General features: G+C 42.9%; 1 protein-coding gene across 9 annotated transcripts in view; it reads left to right on the top strand.

The window, feature by feature from the left end:
• ITSN1 (intersectin 1) overlaps positions 1-20,091 on the top strand; it is a 251,838-nt gene that overhangs the window by 151,046 nt on the left and 80,701 nt on the right. For all 9 annotated transcript variants that reach the window (XM_043448750.1, XM_043448748.1, XM_043448749.1 and 6 more), the window contains exons 18-21: positions 2,059-2,288; positions 3,303-3,424; positions 13,623-13,870; positions 16,492-16,651. In XM_043448750.1, coding sequence (XP_043304685.1) covers positions 2,059-2,288; positions 3,303-3,424; positions 13,623-13,870; positions 16,492-16,651 — 760 coding nt within the window. The remainder of the gene's footprint in view (positions 1-2,058; positions 2,289-3,302; positions 3,425-13,622; positions 13,871-16,491; positions 16,652-20,091) is intronic.

Genomic DNA, 20,091 nt, shown 5'->3' with positions numbered 1-20,091 from the left:
TCGAGTAGAAATAAATATAATATTTTTAAATGGAGAATAAAAGTTCTCTTTGTTTATGCTATGTTCCCTTGGTTGTTTCCTGATTCCACAAAATGACCTTTGTGCCTTGGCTGTGTCAGAGGCTAGCGATTCAGGTTGTGAACTTCAGAGCCGAGCGGCCTGGATCAATCCTGAGGCCTGTAAGGCTGTGTGACCTTGCCAAGTCCTTCACTCCTTCTGCCTCATTTTCCTCTTCTGTAAAATGTGGATGATTAGGGCCTGCCTACCTGGTCGGCTTCCCAGGTGGCTCAGTGGTAAAGAACCCACCTTCCAAGGCAGGAGACCCGGGTTCAATCCCTGGGTCAGAGAGATCTCCTGGAGGAGGACATGGCCACCCTCTCCAGTATTCTTGCCTGAAAAACCCCACGGACAGGGAAGCTTGACAGGCCATAGTCCACAGAGTCCCCAAGAGCTGGACAGACTGAGTGACTGGGCAGCTGGTGGGAGACTTAAAGTAGTTAACAAATGTGGAGACTTCCCTGGTGGTCCAGTGGCTGACTCCATGCTCCCAATCCAGGGGGCCCAGGTTACCTAGTCAGGGAACCAGATCCCCCATCCTGAAATTTAGACCCGGTGAAGTGAAAGTGTAAGTCGCTCAGTCGTGTCTGACTGTTTGCGACCCCATGGACTGGAGCCTCCCAAACTCATCTGTCCATGGAATTCTCCAGGCAAGAATACTGGAGTGGGTAGCCAGTCTCTTCTCCAGGGGATGTTCCTGACCCAGGGATTGAACCCAGATGTCCTGCATTACAGGCAGATTCTTTGCCCTCTGAGCCACCAGGAAAGCCCAGGAATAGTGGAATGGGTAGCCATTCCGTTCTCCAGGGGATCTTTCCAACCTGGGGATTGAAACCAGGTCTTCTGCATCATTGCAGGCGTATTCTTAACCATCTGAGCCACCGGGGAAGACCCAGTACAGCCACATAAATAAAAATAAGTATTTTTTTTAAATGTGGAAGACTAATTATTATTAACATAGTATCATTTATTATTGCACATTATTTTCATTCAAAGTGTGGTCATTGGAACTTCCTTGGTGATCCTGTGGTTAAGATTCCACACTTGCAATGCAGGGGCTGCAAGTTCAGTGCCTGGTCAGGAAACTAAGATCCAACATGGCATGCAGAGTGGCCAAAAAAAGTGTAAAATGTGATCATTTAGGGAGTCCCCTGGTGGTCTAATGGTTAGGATTCAGTGCTTTTACTGCAGTGGCCTGCATTCAATCTCTGGTTTGGGAACCGAGATCCCACAAGCCACCCAGTGCAGAAAATAAATAAATAAAAATAAATAAATTATAATCGTTTAAGGAGTTTTCTGATTTTGTCAAACGTGGAATGCAAGAAAAATCATTCCTAGTCAAGAAAATACATATCATTCCTGGTCTTTTCCTATCAATTTCATACTGAGGTCATCATACTTTTCAAGGCCTAGATGTAATTACACTTTCTCTCTTTGTGTTGGCTGCTTTGAAGAACAAAGTAGTCAAATTCAGTAAAACAGAAACTGTTGCTTAGTAAGGGATGGTTGCTACCTCCAGTGTTCAGAATAACCTCTTGGTTTCTGTTTCAGTTCTGGGGAGCTACTCGTGTGCTACGTAAACGTGGCATGTGCCCTCCATGATCTAATTGTTCATGGGCTTCTCTAAGCAGTCTTTCACTTGCAGTGTTGGATGTACTTTCTGTCCATGGAAGTTATATTCCTGTGTGTCTTTTATTTTTCTTTGCAGTTATATACCACTTTTTAAATGGAGGAGTATTTTCCTGACTTCTCTAATTCCTTTATAAGCAACATCAGGAATTTTCTTTCTGTGTCTTTCTAAATCATGTGATCTCGTCTTACCCAGAAGGGGAGCCCTGAGAACCCCTGTTTCATTGATTCAGATCTTCCACCTGAGGAAGAAACCATATCCCTTGGTGCTTAGCATGCCATTGACTAGACGGAGTCCTTTGTGAAAGGAGACCACACGGCAGTGTTAACGTGGAGTTGCTTCCGTGCTGTAACCAGGCGTTTTGTTGACAGACGAGCTCAGGAAAGGGACCAGCAGTGGTTGGAGCACGTGCACCAGGAGGATGAGCAGCAGCGGCCACGAAAACCCCACGAGGAGGAGAAGCTCAAAAGGGAAGAGAGTGTCAAAAGGAAGGACAGTGAGGAGAAGGGCAAACCAGAAATGCAAGACAAGCTGAGTCGGCTTTTCCACCAGCATCAAGAACCAGCTAAGCCCGCTGTCCAGGCTCCCTGGTCCACTGCAGGTATGAGAGACCAGAATTAGGCTAGCAAATAAGTGTTCTCCTCCCAGGTCCTTCTGGGAAGTAGCCATATCTGATCAGGCTCTATCTTGGCTACGTTCATAGCCATGAGAAGGCCAGTCATTATTTGGACGGTGCAGATGTTCATTCTCTAGCATCATTTTAGAGGTCTCTTTAGTTCTCTCCACACCATGGCAACCCTTGGCCCTGTTATGCTGGCATCCAGAAGTCGTTTGCAGACAGCAGTGGCGTGAAGTTTCATTGCCGAGTGCCATTCATACAGCTGTATTCCACATGGAGATCATAACCCTTCCTGCCAAAGAGGAACCTGCTGCTTCTCCAGAGTGTTATTTTCTCTGGGAAGTTCAGAGCTGTCTCAGCAGCAGGAAGTGGCATTTCTTCTCCTGGCCTGTACTCACGCGGCTTTCCCTGTCCTTGGTCTGCACTGCACCCAGTTGTGGTCTTACCTTTTGAAATGGTTTTTTGCCCTTGGAACACAAGTGGCCTCCTAACTTACCTTTCATATGACCATGTCTGGGGCCTGCAGCCTCAACATTTCCATGTTGCTTAATAGGGGAAGGTGAAGTTGTGCTTCTTGGCCCTCCCGTATGAGTTGACTCATTTGAGATTTATGTCGCATTCAATCTACTGCATTCTGCTAGACACACTGCATCGGGGGAGAGAGGTCTTGATGCCTTACAGATGTGCGCTGCTGGCGTCTAAGCCAGGAGGCAGAGAATGGGGGCGTTAACACTGCAGTGACCTTTGTTTCGCGTCCACTAATGACCTCTCAGATGGGATGGAGCTGTTGACATCAGATTTGGCTCTGCTTTGGTTTCAGAACCAGACACATCCTCACTAAATGTCTTCCAGAAATTCCTTGAGTAGATGGAAATGGTTCAGAGGTTAAGATAGACAATAGGGGAGATAGATGTCAGTAATTTGGCATGTGTCATGCATTTCTGTTCCACATAGCATTTCATTTTTGTCCCCTTCCCCTCCTTTCCTTATAAACAGAAAAAGGCCCACTTACGATTTCTGCACAGGAGAATGTAAAAGTGGTGTATTACCGAGCACTCTATCCCTTTGAGTCCAGGAGTCACGATGAAATCACGATCCAGCCGGGAGATATAGTCATGGTAAGAAAGGCTCCAGCGAAAGTGTGGTTTGTGTTGATGGTTAGCATCTGTCCTCTTCTTGTACTTTATTTGACAGTTGTAAAATTGTGGGCGAGTGTGAAATCCAATAATCCAGCATGAGTTTTTGAAGTATTGACTCAGTCTTCTTCCTTTTCTATTTGAATGAGAGACAGCATTTAAAAATGTATCCTGCATCACCTCAGAATAGAATTGTTAAAGAAAAATGGGTTCCTGACATAGCCTTGTGTATTTTCAAATCTGTAAAGCTCTGGTAATTTCAGAGTTTAGATTCCTACTTAGATACTGTGAGTAGTCTTTCAGAAATAGTTTTAAATGCAAAATATTTGGTCACAGTTGCCAATAATAACTTTTGTATCTTTGGGTCAAAGCACCTTTTTTTCCCTTTACTCATGTAAACTTTGAATTGTGTGAAGAGTAATGAACTAAATACAGTTAATCTGCTTTCCTACTCTGTAAATGAACAGATGAAAGAGTTTAGAATTTTGCTTGTCATAGCTTGTTTCTGTAAATACAATAATTAAATATAATCTTGTTATTGTAACTAAAGCTATAGTAACCAGTTTGAGAAAGAATGAAGGAATGTGGTTGACCTAAATTCTTTCCTAAAAGAAAACAGTAGTCCTTCAATCCAGTTAATGTATGTCTTAGAAGTGGTCAAACTTTGCATTACTGTTGGCTTTTTTTTTTTTTTTTTTAAGATGGAAATGGTTCAGAATTTTCAAAGAACTGTGAAAATTAATAGTTGAGACAGACACACTTCCCATATTGGGACCCTGTGTCATTGAAGTATAAAGGATGTCGTGTAGCCACAGTAATTGCTCATACATGTTGCATTTATGCGTCATATCTGTATTTAGAGTATGAGATGTTTCACAGGTCAAAATATTTAGAAGGAACGATGTGTTTGTTTCTCAGAGAAGCTGATCTCCTTTCCCCTTATTTTCTGATAGCTTTTTCTCTAGTTCTTTTGCGCTGGAAATAAGGAGGTTACATCTAAGGGTCCCGAATCTTTCAAAATCAGCATTTCCTTCACAGTAATGAAACCTGAGGTTTGGATGCCCGGGCGCCAGCCTCACTTACTCTTCACAGAACACCCTACACATGAATGGGGACCCGAGGCAGGCAGTGTTTTCTCAGCTTCTTCCCCATCTTCTCTGTCCTGATGGCCTCAGGCTGCCTTTTCAAGCAGATGAATTTATCTAAGTACCAATCAATAGCAGGACTCTAAACAGTATGAAGGTATAATGCTGTAGCAGATAGGACCTTATTACAAGGTTGATTTTTTTTTTTTTTACACTGCTTTCAAAAGAAAAAAAAAAAAAGCCTAACATTTTTGAAACTGGATTTTGTTGCAGCACAAAGTGTAGAAAAAGTAATATTCTCTTCTTGAGATAAGAAAGTGTTAACCAAGTGTTATGATAAGGAAATGTTACAGACGCTCTATATTTTAATGAGTAAATATTGCTATTTTTGAGGGAAACATCGTCTTGTTACAGTGATATTGAGTCTTTTTTCCTTAAATTGACTAGTTAAGCCCCAGCCCCTCTGGAAGAATAAAGTGTAGATATACCGTAAGAATGAAACATCTCATTAAACATGTGTTTTGCCTTGCTTTCAAACCTGTGCTTTCCTGGTGGAGGTTAAAGGGGAATGGGTGAGTGCCTTCTCACTGTCAGGAAGTCTGTATCTTATTAAATGTTTTGTTCTTTTAAATCACTTTAATTCTGTGTAAGTACACATATCTTTGGGTGTTGTCGTGGCAGTAAAAAGATGTTTTGAGTTTGTGTAGTAGGCTGTGCTTAAAATAGAAAAAGAAGAAAAGAAAGGAATAAAAGTTTGCGAACCAGGTTTCTGTTTGCTAGCTTCCATGTAAAGACTAACTTGAAGGCTCTGTATTGGCAAATTATCAGGTCAAGTCTCTCAGATCATGGGCAAAAATAAGTTCTAAGTAGATTAAGCTTAAAAGATAAAATTAACAAAAAAAAAAAACTTTCTGGGTTAAAACTGGAGGCCATCAATGAACAACATGGAAAGATTTGACAGTATTACAAAATTAACTCCTATAGATTGCAAAATATATGAGAGATAAAGGGTCGCCATATGATACATAAAGACTGAAAAGTTAATATGAAAAAAACCTACAGCTTTAAGGAAATACATACACAGACAAAGAAAAATAAATGATTTTTAAAATATACAAAAAGATGTTTCTTTCTTTGGTGATCAGGAAAATGGAAATGTTAAAGATGAGATAACATTTTTCATCTCTCAGCTGAGCAAGTTTATGAGTTTGATAATATCCAGCTTTGTCAAGAGTGTAGGAAAGTGAGTATAACACACATCATGAGCATTGTCATATGAATTGGCTGAGGCAGTTGAAAGGCAATTTGGCAACGCTTATTCAGACTTAAAATTCCTCATTTCCCTTGACCCAGGAACTCTGTTATTCTTCCTTCTATAGGCTGTTTTTGGCAAGTGCATAAATAAATGTGTCCATGGATATTCACTGCAGCACTGCCGGTAAAAGTTTCAAAAAAGGAACAGCCCTGTATCTCTCAGTAGGGAGATGATTTAAATAAATTACGATACAGCTAAACAATAAAGATGTTTTCGAAAATTACACAGATCTACATATATTGGATTGGTCCCGAAGTTCATTTGGGTTTTTCTGTACTATTTGGCCAACCTGATACGAATAAACTCTCCAGTAAAAAAAGCAGAAACAATATGTAGAGTATAATTGTATTTGGGTAAATAAAAAACCAGGTGTGTGTTTTTTTATGCAGGTGTATGTTTATATGCATATAGTTTACAGCCTTGCAGTGTAGGCATCAAACTGTTAATAGTGGTTACTACTTGGCAGTGGTTGGGGGTGGTTGTTTTTAATTTTATGTACTTCTATACCACCTGCATGCAAGAGACCCCAGTTCAATCCCTGGGTCAGGAAGATCCCCTGGAGAAGAAAATGGCAACCCACTCCAGTATTCTTGCCTGGGAAATCCCATAGACTGGGATCCCTGGAGGGCTATTGTCCATGGGGTTGCAATGAGTCGGACACAACTTAGCAACTAAACCACTACCACCATATTTATATTTACAACTGTATCTACATTTGTAATTTTTAATAAAACACTAAAGATAAATCCGACTTTGACAAATAAAACAGAGAGTGTCCACCCAGGCCCAGTTTACTGTTTACTTTATCTCCGACATCCCAAATATGTGATGAAGGGACTTTGTTGTCCTTCATCCACAAGGCATCCTGTGTCCTCTTGTTGATGGGACTGGAGTGGTGTCTTCATTTTATATCCCAGAATGCAACAAGACACCCCAAGTGGCATCAGCTGTGTTATCTTTGTGAGGCTAACAATTGGACACCCAAAGTGGAAATTGACTTGTAAGAGGAACAGTTTTTTTATTTCATGAATTTTGTAGTTAAGAAACACAGTTATGGAAAATATACAGTAGAACATCCTTAGCAATCTCTCTTGGTTGAGTAGTCAGGAGTTCACTTATTTTTGCAGGCATAGTCATTATCAGATTCTCATATTTCTCAGACTTTGAAAAATAGCTAACTACACCTGTTAGATTTTAGAGGTCTAGCAACCTGTTTCCTGTTTTAATGCAGGCAGTCTTGCAGGAGGCTTTAAAAAATATTTTACTTTTAAAAATCTTGATTATCAGCTCAGTTTTCTCCAAAAGTATTTTTTCATGATTAACAAAAATTAGGTGGTATTTCATATATAGTCCTCTTCTAACTGTTGTTGGTAATACAAAGAAATATAAGGTAACATCCACCATTCAGATGTTTAAAATCTTTTTAGAAAAATAGGGAGAAACATGTGAAAAAGCCAGTGTATGATGAAGTTCCCAATGAATGTTCACTACTGCTGCTCGGAATGTAAAAGAGAAAAGGAATCAGAGTGAACGGATGTGCTCTGGGAAGACTTCTGAATGGAGGCATCTTAGTTGAGTTGACCTTGACGGCTAAGGCTTAGATACTTTGTAAACCTATGGCCTGTCTTCTGATCTGGAGGTCCCATAACCTGGAGGGTGAAAAAGCCCAATTTGACATCCACAATGTATTGGAATAATAGCATGAGAAATTAGAACAATTCTGCTCACTGCCATTTTGTTTAAGTTTATCTTAAGAGCACAGGCTGATCATCTAACTCAGCTGGCTTTAAATGGCACAAGGCTGAATACATCAGTCCTGCTCAGGGATCTTAGAGTGAAAGTGAAGTCGCTCAGTCTTGTCCGACTCTTTGCGACCCCATGGACGGTAGCCTACCAGGCTCCATGCTCCATGGGATTTTCCAGGCAAGGGTACTGGAGTGGGCTGCCATTTCCTTCTCCAGGGGATCTTTCCAACCCAGGGATTAAACCCGGGTCTCCTGTATTGCTTTACCGTCTGAGCCACACACACACACACACACACACACAAACCAATCCAGAACTCTCTCCTGGAGACTCTGGGAAATTTTAATCCATATTTAGGATTCAAAAAGAAGGCTGAGTACTGAAGAATTGATGCTTTCAAATTGTGGTGCTGGAGAAGACTCTTGAGAGTCCCTTAAACAGGAAGGAGATCAAACCTGAATACTCATTGGAAGGACTGATGCTGAAGCTGAAGCTCCAATACTTTGGCCACCTGATGTGAAGAGCCAACTCATTGGAAAAGACCCTGATGCTGGGAAAGATTGAAGGCAGGAGGAGAAGAGGGCAACAGGATGAGAAGGTTGGATGGCATCACTGACTCAATGGACATGAGTTTGAGCAAGCTCTGGGAGTTGGTGATGGAAAGGGAAGTCTGGTGTGCTGCAGTCCATGGGGTCGCAAAGAGTCCGACATGACTGAGCGACTGAACAACAAGAATTCAAAATCTTCTCCGGTGGTTCTGTCAGGGAGTTTTGGGTACCACTGATCCAGCCTAATCTTTTTTCTGTCAGAACTAATCGCAAGTCATTCTGAAAAAAAGAGAGAGACTTCTTTAGGAGTTCTTAGCCATGAACCAATCCATTCATTCAGAAAATTATTTATCCTTTAATTTAGGGTTACCCTTATAACAATTTAAACTCATTTTTTCTCTTCTTTTGATGGAGAATTTTTTTTTTTAATGTAGTCAATACCGTTTCTTTCCTGCCTTTCTTAGATTTCCGTGACCTTAACATCTGAGCCTATGCTCAGCATACACTGATTCCCAGAGTGAGCCTAATCCAGCCCTTGCCTGTTTTGTAATAAAGTTTTACTGGCACACATTCAGGCACATTCCTTTCCATATTGCCTACAGCTGCTTTTGTGCTACAATTGCAGGTTTGAGTCCTTGTGAAAGCTAAGGGGACTTCCCTGGTGGTCCAGTGGCTAAGACTCCAAGCTCTTGGTGCAGGCGTCCTGGGTTCAACCCCTGGTTCCATTAACTAGATTCCACATGCTGCAGCTAAGAGTTCACGTGCCTCAGCTGGAGATCCTGCATGCCACAACTCAGACCAGACACAGTCAAATAAATATTTAAAACAAAAATTTTGGCTGACCTCTAGATTAGCACTTTAGAAAACAGGTGTTTTGGGGGTTTTGTTTTAATGTTTTAAAATTTTATTTATTTTTTAGTGGAGAATAATTGTTTACAATACTATGTTGGTTCCTGCCATACATCAACATGAATCAGCCACAGGTATACACACGTCTTCTCCCTCTTAAACCTCCCTTCCGCCTCCCGCCCTCCTCTCCCCCTGGGCTGTCGCAGAGCACCTGGTTGGGCTCCCTGCGTCATACAGTGAATTCTCACTGGCTAGCTGATTTACGTATCAGATAATGTATATGTTTCCATGCTCCTCTCTCAATTCGGTCCACCTCTTCTTCCCCCACTGTGTTCATAAGTCCATTCTCTAGGGCTGCGTCCCTAGAAAACAGCTTTAATATCCTCATCCGGGAGTTCAGGGGGCACCCTTTTATTTCCAAACTGGCAAATGCATGAAGCACGTGCTGTCTCCACACTCCCCGCATATCCCATGCAGCTGCAGCGGCAGGTCTAAGCCAGTACACAGTTTACACATGTTTACTGTCCACAGTCTGTTCTGCTTGTGAGGAGAGAGAGGACCTCTGTTACCCTTCTCTGTGACAAGGTCAGAGGCGTTAGAAACCTTAGTGTCACCTAACAGAGTTGGCGGCGTTGAAGCCACAAACACTGAGAAAAGAGGTCTGATATTATTGGGTATTGGGGTTCAGTCGTTGCACCTGATAATGCTGCCTGCGTTAGACTGTCGCCTCAGTGCCCTCCAGTGTGCAGTGCCTAATTATTAACAGTTCATACACTAGGTCTCTAACATATTCCCAGACCTTTAAGCAACATTTGGGGTTTGTGCTTCCCACTTTGACATTTCACTAGAAGGCTCCCAGATGCTTTGAGGTGTTGCAGTGTGGTGGCTAAGCAAAACTGTATTAAGACCAATATCATTAGCACAAAAATCCCCTCACTTGTGAGTGATCAACGTAAGCCACAGATAGATGAATCTACCCCATGTACATATAAGTTCACGTTATAGCCAGCCATAGACGCTTACAAAGAAGTCTGTGTGTTTGACTGTGCTTTTTCTATCCTAATTATATATAACATTTTCACAATTGGTTGGCATTTTGAGTAAAGCTTTTCAACTCCAGGAGGAAATGTTTCTCATTTTCGTACAAGACCCTTTATACTTTTTCTAAGTGGTTAATTTAATTTAATGTTATATGTGAGTTTTTATTTTATCCTCTGAACCTTAAAATTTAATTGGTCATTCAAATTAATGGATTTCTATAAGAATAAATTAAACTCATTGAGACTATTGTTTGTTCAATTAGCAAACAGTTTCCTAGGTTAAAAGTGATGGATTTCCTTGGTGACAAGTGACAAGCTGGTTTCATTATTGCCTTGACAGGTAGCAGAAGCTCTTGTTTGCAAGGATAAGGGGCTGCCATGGCACCCTCTTCCTGAGTGGTGGTGCTTGTTTTCTGTCATCTTTGGGGCAGGGCTGGGTGTAATTAACTAGGATGTGAGCTCAACCTGCCCATGGGGTGGAACATTCCCTCAGGGCTTCAGATCCAATTCCAGGTGTCAACCAAAAGTCTGGTTAACCAAGTAAGACCCATATCTCAAGGGAATGACAGCGGGTCATAGGACATCATTAAGTAAAGCAGCTGGTACTCAAGGAGGCCTAACTAGGACAGACCAGTAAGGGGTTTCAGATAGGCTGGGATCTGGGATCACACTTCAGCCCCTACAGGAAGCCAGGAAGGCCAGCCCAGAGGGCCTGGGGTACCAGACAGGTTTCTAGAGCAGGCACCTCCCCACAGAGAACCCAAATCTCTGGTTACCTAAAGTGACCAGGGTCAGACAGAGCCTAGGCTTTTACAGGACAAAAGAGAACTGCACAAGAGTCAGATCTGGACAACAGGAGAGATGGCTTTAGAAAGTCTGTCGGACTGCCCTGGTGGTCCAGTGGTTACAGCTTCACCTTCCAGTGCAGGAGGTGTGGGTCTGAGTGCAGGGTCTCAGGGAGCTACGATCCCGCATTCCTCGTGGCCAAAAAAAACAAAATATAAAACAGAAGCAATATTGTAAGAAGTTCAATAAAGACTTTAAAAATAGTCTATGTCAAGAAAAATCTTTAAAAAAGAAGAGAATCTGTCATCAAGCACATCTCAGATGCCAGGCAGTATTCTGGATACTTCTTACCACAACTGTTATAAAACAGGTACTGTTATTATTATCCTCCATTTTATAGATAAGGAGACTGAGGCACCAAGAGATTAAACTTGTCCAAAGTCAGCCAGCTAATAATTGTAGAAGTGGTACTAAAACTGAAGCAGGGGCTGCAGGAGGAGAAGGAGGCAGCAGAGGATGAGCTGGTTGGATGGCATCACCAACTTGATGGACATGAGTCTGAGCAAACTCCAGGAGATAGTAAAGGACAGAGAAGCCTGCAGTCCGTGGGGTCGCAAAGAGTCAAGACACGACTGAGCAACTGAACAAGGGGCTTGTCTGGTGGCTCCGTGGAGAAAAGTCTGCCCACCAATGCAGGAGACACCCGTTTGATCCCTGTTCCAGGAGGATCCCACACTCCACAGGGCAACTAAGCCTGTGTGCCACAATGAAGAGCTCACCACCACAAAGAGTAGCCTCCACTGGCTGCAACCTGAGAAAGCCCTCACAGCAACAAGGACCCAGCCAGCACTAAAACTGAGACAGTCTGATTGCAGAGCCCTACCCTTGAGCATGATACCTTGCAGTCTTGAGGCAAAGTGCTTGTGTGTCTGACTCCAGCTCCTCACTCACTGCTGACTGTCCTCCCCTTGGTCCTGGGACACACAGAAAGGCTAGGAGCTTGTCTGTTGAACCTGATGAGAAGTTGGGGAGGCCCTGGCTGAGCCTGCCCTACAAACAGCTATGTTTCCAGCACAAAACAGCTAGCAAGTTACAGTGCGTCAGAGTGTCACCAGTGAGGAAGGGCATCTAGCCATTTGAGTCTAGCAGAAAATAAGATCCAAGTGGGGAAAATGTCACCTTAAATCCTCATCTCATGAAACATGTGGGGCTGCCCAGAAGAGGAAGAAAGAAGAAGACAATGTGGGGGTGTTCCAACCGGAACTCTAAAGCCAAAAATAGAACTTTTGGAAGCAGTGTTGTGCTTTATCTCTGGGTAACTCCCTTTTGGAGAATTCTCAGCTTTAAAAGTTGCTTTTCCCCATGCCAGTAAGGCTTCCCTAAAGTAGAGCAGCAAGGAAGCTCTCCTCCAGGTTATTTTATGACCAACATGTAGAAATAATTCAGTGAGCTTTGAATTCTACTTTCTGCATGCCTATCCCAAGGTGTTTTTTTTTTTTTAATTCAAAGAAGCTAATAAACATCATACCATATTACTCTACACAGAATACAAATAAATATGTGGTTCCATAGTTATTTATTTTGTGTTTTTTTGTTTTTGTTTTCTTTATGTTTTTAATTGAAGGATAATTGCTTTACAATATTACTTTGGTTTCTGCCAAACATCAACATGAATTAGCCGTAGGTATACAAATGTCCCTTCCCTCTGTTTTGTTTTGCTGAATATTTGAATGGGTTAGAAAACTGGATTTTTTTGCAACTTTTTTCCAGTCATTGTTGAAACCCTAGCACCCATTTCTGTGATTTCAAAAGAGCAATATTCAAGTCCAATGAAGTGTTCAATGCATTACCTCCCGAGGCAGTGTTTTACAGGATAAAATAAGATCTCTGACAGAACTTTATTTGACTTACTGTAATGAAAATAATTTTCTACTAGGGAATGTAATTATCTTCAAATTGATCTCCTGTTGCTCAAAAATAGTGAGGGTAACTTGGAAAGATAAGTATTAGAGTCATTCTGGTGATTCTCACTAATCCTTTTGAGTCAGAATTAAGATAAAATGCAAACATTAAAAGCCCAGTTGTAATAAAGCTCCTCTGAAATTTTTAAACAGCAGAATCCTGTATTCTTCTGTGCACATTTGTGAATGTTACAGTACAATTTGTGCAAAAGAAAGTGATAGGACTTTAATAAAATTAATCGTTGCTCTAAATAATCATTTCTTTAATTTTCTCTTCATATATCTGTGGAGCTTTCAAAAGACTACATGCAGCAGCCAGTTTTATTGCCTATAGAAACATCTAAGACTGTGTTTTCTGTTTCTCTTGTCCGTGTGCTGAATAAGGACTGCTTAGTTATCAGAGACTTTTAGAGGGCTACATTTATATTGATTGCACCCTTTGCTTTCCATTTTAAACAATAAACCTAAGTCAAATTATTTTTTAATAATTACTTGAGTTCCTGAGTGATGAAGTCTGTCACATCATTTTATAATTCAGAGTAGCTCAAAAAGTTTATGGGACTTCTTAAGACTCCAGGTACTTTATCCTAGCTGCTATTGTTAGGAGAAAAAGAAAACGATAAACAGGCACAAAAGAGTAAGAACATGAATTATAGCACCAACTGTTTCTTTAGAGTTAATGTTTAGAGACTATTTTTCCAGACTCTCAGACTAAGAATAAGGCGAAGAAAGGTCTGTGCTGTGTGTTAGTCTGACTGGGTCAGAAGTGGGGGCTTTGTTCTGTTAAGAGTGTTCAGTGTCTGTAGGGGTTGATTTAGTTCCACTTAAATTAAAGTTTATGACTTTCCTGCAGGTGGACGAAAGCCAAACTGGAGAACCGGGATGGCTTGGAGGAGAATTAAAAGGAAAGACGGGATGGTTCCCTGCAAACTACGCAGAGAAAATCCCAGAAAACGAGGTTCCTGCCCCAGTCAAACCAGTGACTGAGGTGGCCTCCACCCCTACACCCAAAGTGGCTGTGCGTGAGACCCCCGCCCCTTTGGCTGCAGCCCCCGCAGAGCCCTCCGAGACCCCCAACAACTGGGCCGACTTCAGCTCCACGTACGTGTTGGATGCCATTTCTGGCGATTTTTGAAGTCCCACATTAGTGATCTTTTAAGTGCTGTTTCAGTCCTTGGGTTGTACCTCTTGAGTACTGTTCGTGGCCTCTTTCTCTGACTGGTCTTTTGGCAATTTGTGGATCATATTCTCTGAACTGGATTTAATTATATCATGGCTCAACAATGATTTTTCCCTAGGATAAAGTAAAACCTATTACCCTTGTTTCATTCACTCATTTGTCTGTATCTTTCATTATTGTGGAAGAAATGGAGAAACACAGTTTCCTAATAATCTGCTCAATACCTATGTCAGCAAATTTTTAGAGTCATTTCCTGCATGAAAATAGCACTGTTTTGGGTTTTTTTTTTGCTGGACAGAAACAGAAATTGAATTTTATCATGTGGTTTTGAGTAAGATAGAAGGCTGTTTCCTCTGAGGCTTTCCTCTTTCATCAGTCCCGGATAAGTGGACAGCGGGGCAAAGAGATGTATGCACTTGGCAGCTACTGGTGCCATGCCCTTGGTCATCAGGAAACGGCATTGAAAACAGTGTGTAAGCAGAGGTTTGAAAGGACAGATGGAGGGCTGCCACGCTCCCACTTATAGGATTGGTCCAGCTGTGCCATTGGTCTAAAAATATTTTATACTGCCCTTCAAGTAGAAGTGATGTAAGAAATGTTTTAAATTTGTTTTAGAGTCTAATCATCTTTCAGCAAAAACAAATAGAAGGCAAGGAGTCAAGGAATAATGCTGGAGAAAGATCAAGTGGATCAAATAGAGCGAAGAGAGGCATGTAATGACCAAGGGCAGGGGAAAGTAGAGGAAAGGATATAATGAACAGCATAGTTTTCATACTTGTATTTTCACATAAAAGATTGAAAGTGCTGAAGAAGGTCCTCCCTGTCTCATCTCTGCTAAAAAGTAGTGTTCCCATTAGCGTGCCTGAAACCACATTGAAGTTCTCCTCTCCTGATCTTTTTTTAAAATTGAAATATAGTTGATTTATATTGTTATGTTGGTTTCAGGTATACAGTAAAGTGATTCAAATATACATATATATGTGTGTGTGTGTGTGTATATATACGTATATGTGTGTGTGTATATATACGTATATGTATGTGTGTGTATATAGACGTATTTGTGTGTGTGTGTATATATGTATATGTGTGTGTATATATACGTATATGTGTGTGTGTATATATACGTATGTGTGTGTGTGTATATATACGTATGTGTGTGTATACGTGTGTGTATACGTATGTGTGTGTATATATACATATATGTGTGTGTTTGTATATATACATATATGTGTGTGTATACGTATATGTGTGTGTGTATATATACATATGTGTGTGTGTGTATATATACGTGTGTGTATATACGTGTGTGTGTATACGTATGTGTGTATGTATATACACGTGTGTGTATATACACGTATATGTGTGTGTGTATATACATATATGTGTGTGTGTATATACGTGTGTGTGTATACGTGTGTGTATGTGTATATATACGTATATGTGTGTGTGTATATATACGTGTGTGTGTATATACGTATGTGTGTGTGTATATGCGTATATATGTGTGTATATATATATACGTGTGTGTGTGTGTACGTATATGTGTGTGTGTGTGTATACACGTATATGTATATATGTGTATTTTCAGATTCTTTCCCGTTACATGTTATTACAAGATGTTGAATATAGTTCCCTGTGCTCTACAGTAAATCAGATCGCTTATCTATTTTATGTACAGTAGTTTATATTCCCTTAAAACACTCTGACTTTTTAAATTAAAGCTGACACTAAAATAGAAGACAAAACTCTTCAGGATTTCGTTTTGCTGTGGGTCTAGTCAACATGACTCTCTTGCTCAATAAATGTGTGGCCTGCAGCTCTCTGGCTATCTTCCTGGGCATCTTATTTCCAGACCTGGAATCAGGATGTGCCTGCCGTCTATCAAAGGAAATATTTTGATTTGCAAATTTGTTTATCTCTCATAAAGATTCTCGAAAGTCCATTACATTTCAATCGGCAACTTGCACAGATGTGTTTATTTACAATTATAAAATCACAAAATTAAAACTGTTCCCGAGCTGCGCCCAACAGGTTGCTCTAAGGATGCCACCTGTAGGGTTACCGTGGTGTCCAGGCTCATGGCCCAGTGCCTGCTGTGTGGTGCTGGGACAGAGAGAAGATACTACGAGGCACCAGCTGCCAGCCTGGCAGGTTTTCCTATGTGACGCAAAGCTGCTTCTTTGCTGATTTAGCATTGCTGTTGCAAATGAAGATAAGGATCACGTGAGGGTGTTTCTCTGGTGCCTCAGGTTACAGAGTATTTCCCTGCGTAGGATTTCAGGTCACCCTGACAGCTAACCAGAGTGACACAGTACTGTTCCCATTTGATCAACAGGGAAATCAGGATTCAGAGAAACTCCTGTCACTTGCCTGAGACCCATTGCTAGTATGTGATGCTCTGACCCAAACCCAAGTCCAGTGCTCTTCCCCCTCCTTGCTCTTGAACTAGCCCCACGCACGTCCCGGTGTGTGTCTGCTGTGGGAGAAGCACTGACACGCTGGGAAGTCCCTGCTGCTCACGGCGTTGCGCTTTCCCCTCCAGGTGGCCCACTAGCACCAGTGAGAAGCCAGAAACAGACAACTGGGACGCATGGGCAGCCCAGCCCTCCCTCACCGTGCCAAGCGCCGGGCAGTTGAGGCAGAGATCGGCCTTCACTCCAGCCACGGCCACAGGCTCATCTCCATCTCCTGTTTTAGGCCAGGTAACAGCATCGCTGGGAGCGGGAGGCCCCTGCGTGCTGTATGAGATGGAAAGATTCAGCCAATGCTTGTCGTCATTGTCATTTGGGAGTAAGCCTTGGGAATTCCCCGGCAGTCCAGTGGTTAGGACTCTTCTCTTTCACTGCAGAGGGCTTGCGTTCAATGCCCAGTCGGGGAACAAAGATCCTGCAAGCCACATAGAGTGGCAAAAAAAAAAAAAATGTAACCCTCATTATATGCATCTGGGTTGGCTGGCAGGCAAGGATCCAGTTCAGTTTTCCCAGTGGAGGGAGTCATGACTATTCAGAGGAGAGTAAACTGGATTACCTTCCTGGATTGTTCAGGGAAGCTTCATTGAAACAGTGGGTAAGAGCTGATTAGAAAGTGGAGAGGGCTGGCACGCAGACTGCCCTGAGGAGAGAGGCTTTCGTTCGGAGGCCAGAGTGTGATTCAGGAAAGACATGGGGTCCATCCACGTGGCTAGACCACTGAGTATTTATCAGAGAAGATAGACTGACTGCAGATTAAATGGGAAGCTCTTAAATGCCTCATTAAGAAAGTAATTGCTGAAAGGATAATATTTCTACTTAACGTGATAAAAGAAATGACATTTCTATAAGTAATCAAACAGGGAAATTGCCCATCTGGCAGGCATTTCGGGGTCAAGGACAGTTTCTGCCCTGGGAACAAGCAGCTTGAACACAGGCTCTGGGAAGACTCACGTGGAGGTGTGCAGAAAGATTCGACGGGGGACACGGGGGGAAGTGACAGCAATTAGAGGAGGTGGAATCCCAATGCCTGTGGGAGTAGGAAGGGAAAAGGTTGAGGAGAGAATTGACCTTAAGGGGGAACAAGTCAGGCAGAAAGAGAAATTGGCTTTTAGTGAGAGGAAGGAGCTGGGTTTTCGAGTGTTGATTGCCAGGTGAGAGTGAGACAGTCAGGCCTTCCTGTCTTGGGAAATGGGAACACAGATCAGATCTCAGGAAGTGGAGTGGGCGCTTCAGAGGAGCGAGGGCGCGGGGGGTGGGGGAGGGAAGCTGCGTGCAGTGTGTGTCTTCTCTGCCCTGGACAGGAGGGCGGCTCTGCACGGGAGCTGCGCTCTTTGCCTTTGCGTCTGTCCGGCTCAGCAGGTAGCACGCGCGTCCCGCTCAGAGTGGCGACTCCGGTGGAGGAGGGGAGCGCAGGGCCAGGAGAACGGCGGGCCGCGGTGGCTCTTACGTCACGAAAGGCGGTGGTCCAGGCAAAGAGGCGGGCGGCGCGCATTTGTGATCCGGGAAAGAGGAGGATGCTCCAGATTGCAGAGGGATACAGAGAAAAGGATAGGTGGGAAAATGGGAAGGTCTGGTGAAAGGATAGAAGGACAAGAAGCAGCTGTGTGGTCAGTGGAGAAAGAGACTGAGAAGTTGAGCATCTAAGGGGAAACAGCATTAAAAGCAGAGAAAACACAGGCTGCTTTTTTTTTCCTGGGAGAGAAAGGGTGCAGAGAGGTTGGAGAAAGAGGGAAAGAAGTTGAGGTCGTGTTTCCAGGCAGCTTTCTCGGGAGGGGCCCCCAGGGCCTGCGGGGCATGCAGAATAGGAATTGAGCAAAGAAGGATGAGGCGTGACTTGGCTGAATTTAACCTGAGTCTGTGACTTGTCATCACAAGTTGTCTTGGCTTTCTCCAGCAATACTGTATGGTTTGGAAGGACTGATAGTAATAGAAGCTACTCCTGTTATAGTGATTACTCTCATAGCAACTCTGCAGATAGAGCTTCTTAAATTTTCTTGAAGAAAGTGTCTGTGTTTTAGAGATGTGGAAACTGAGGCCTCAACTGAGAGAGTGAACAGTTGAGAGGCATGAACTGAGAGAGTGAACAGTTGTTTTGGGTCACACAGTTAGTGAGTGACAGACTCGGGCTCTGAACCCAGAGTCTGTGTTCTCCCTGATCCCAGGCTCTCCGTGTGGGAAGATGGAGACAGGGCAGGTGCAGCCAAGATGTCTCAGGGTGAGAGGTTACTAGATACCAGAGAGGGCCCAGGTGAAATGGCAGAGATGAAATGGAAATGCCAGAGAGGATTTAGGGGACACAGAAGCGATGAGCTCCGCGGCTCAGGTGGGAGGTGCACTGTGAACATAACCGGAGAAATGGGAGGTGGAGACTCAGTGGTCCTCGGGGTGTTTGCAATCCAGAGAACCCTCCTCTGTTCTGAAGACTGGACCAAGTGGACAGTTGAGATGGAAGGAAATGGGGATGTCATGGGTCTCAGAAGACGAAAACCCACGGAGACCAGGATTTGGAAGTTGCCAGCATGAAAGCCGAAACTTCGATGTATCATAAATTCTCTGCTTATCAGGCATAATCATAGTTAAATGTCATTATGAAAATAAATATCTTCTGAAGGCAAGTCCAGGTGGGTTCTGAATGAGCTGTCCTTGGGCTTTATCCCTGTTCTTGTCCATTTATTAATACATACATAATTGAAAGTTGACGTATTTTTTTTTATAATAGTATTGTCTTAAGATACTGTGATAGTTTTATGTGATAGTCTTTTAAGAGATAATAAATGCCTCCCCCTGCCTTTTCCAGCCTCATCTCCTATTGCACCCCTCCATGAGACTAGGCCACACGCACCCCCGGATCCTGCTCCTCCTCCTCGAACCTTGGCAGGAAAGCATCTCACGGTCGTGCCCTCCACCTGGAGTTCTCTCCCCCCGAAGCCTTAGCTATCAAAATGCTTCTTGTCCTTCAAGGCCCAGCTCAAACACTGCCACCTGTGTGAAACTCGCCCTGTTGCCTGCAGGCAACTTTCATTCCTCTTTTCTCTCTGTTCCCACCGTGAATAGTTGCAACCTCTTTTTGGCATATTTCCTTCTGCCCAGTGGTAGACATAGTTGTTTGTGTCTCTTTCTTCTGCATTAATTATGAGTTCCTTGGTCATGTCCTGCTGGGCATTTTTATCGTGCTTTCTGCTTAATAAAGTATTTTAACCTGGATTATTTTGGGAGGCAGAGATGGCCTTCATCTTCATACAGAGTTTGCATATAGCTCTATAGTACATGGGATTACAGAGGGTTTATGCTTGCCCAAGCCCTGTTTCTCTAAAAAGGAACTAGGACAAACCAAACCCAGCCCGAGACCTGTTTCCCTGTGTCCACCTAAACTAAGATATGATGTGCTTACCTTTTGAGCTTTCAGAAGGTTTCTGCTCCGGAATTAATCCTTCACTAAACATCCAAATCCAGTTGGAAACTGGCGGGAATGGGATTGCCCTGGGCAACTTGAGAGTTAAAAATAGAACCAAAATAGAAAGGCATTCGGCCAGGTGCAACAGAATAAATACGATCTCCTAGATGGTTTAAATAGAGACTTCTAGATGGGCCTGCCATGGCTTTGTGAACAGGCTGGCAGGTTTTCACCTCCACTTTGGGAAGGAAACAGCTATTGAGAACCGGGGGGCATG

The sequence above is a fragment of the Cervus canadensis genome, chromosome 27 (assembly GCF_019320065.1).
Source record: "Cervus canadensis isolate Bull #8, Minnesota chromosome 27, ASM1932006v1, whole genome shotgun sequence".
NCBI lineage: Eukaryota > Metazoa > Chordata > Mammalia > Artiodactyla > Cervidae > Cervus > Cervus canadensis.
Note: the sequence above shows the minus strand (reverse complement) of the source record. Positions and strands in the feature narration are given on the sequence as shown.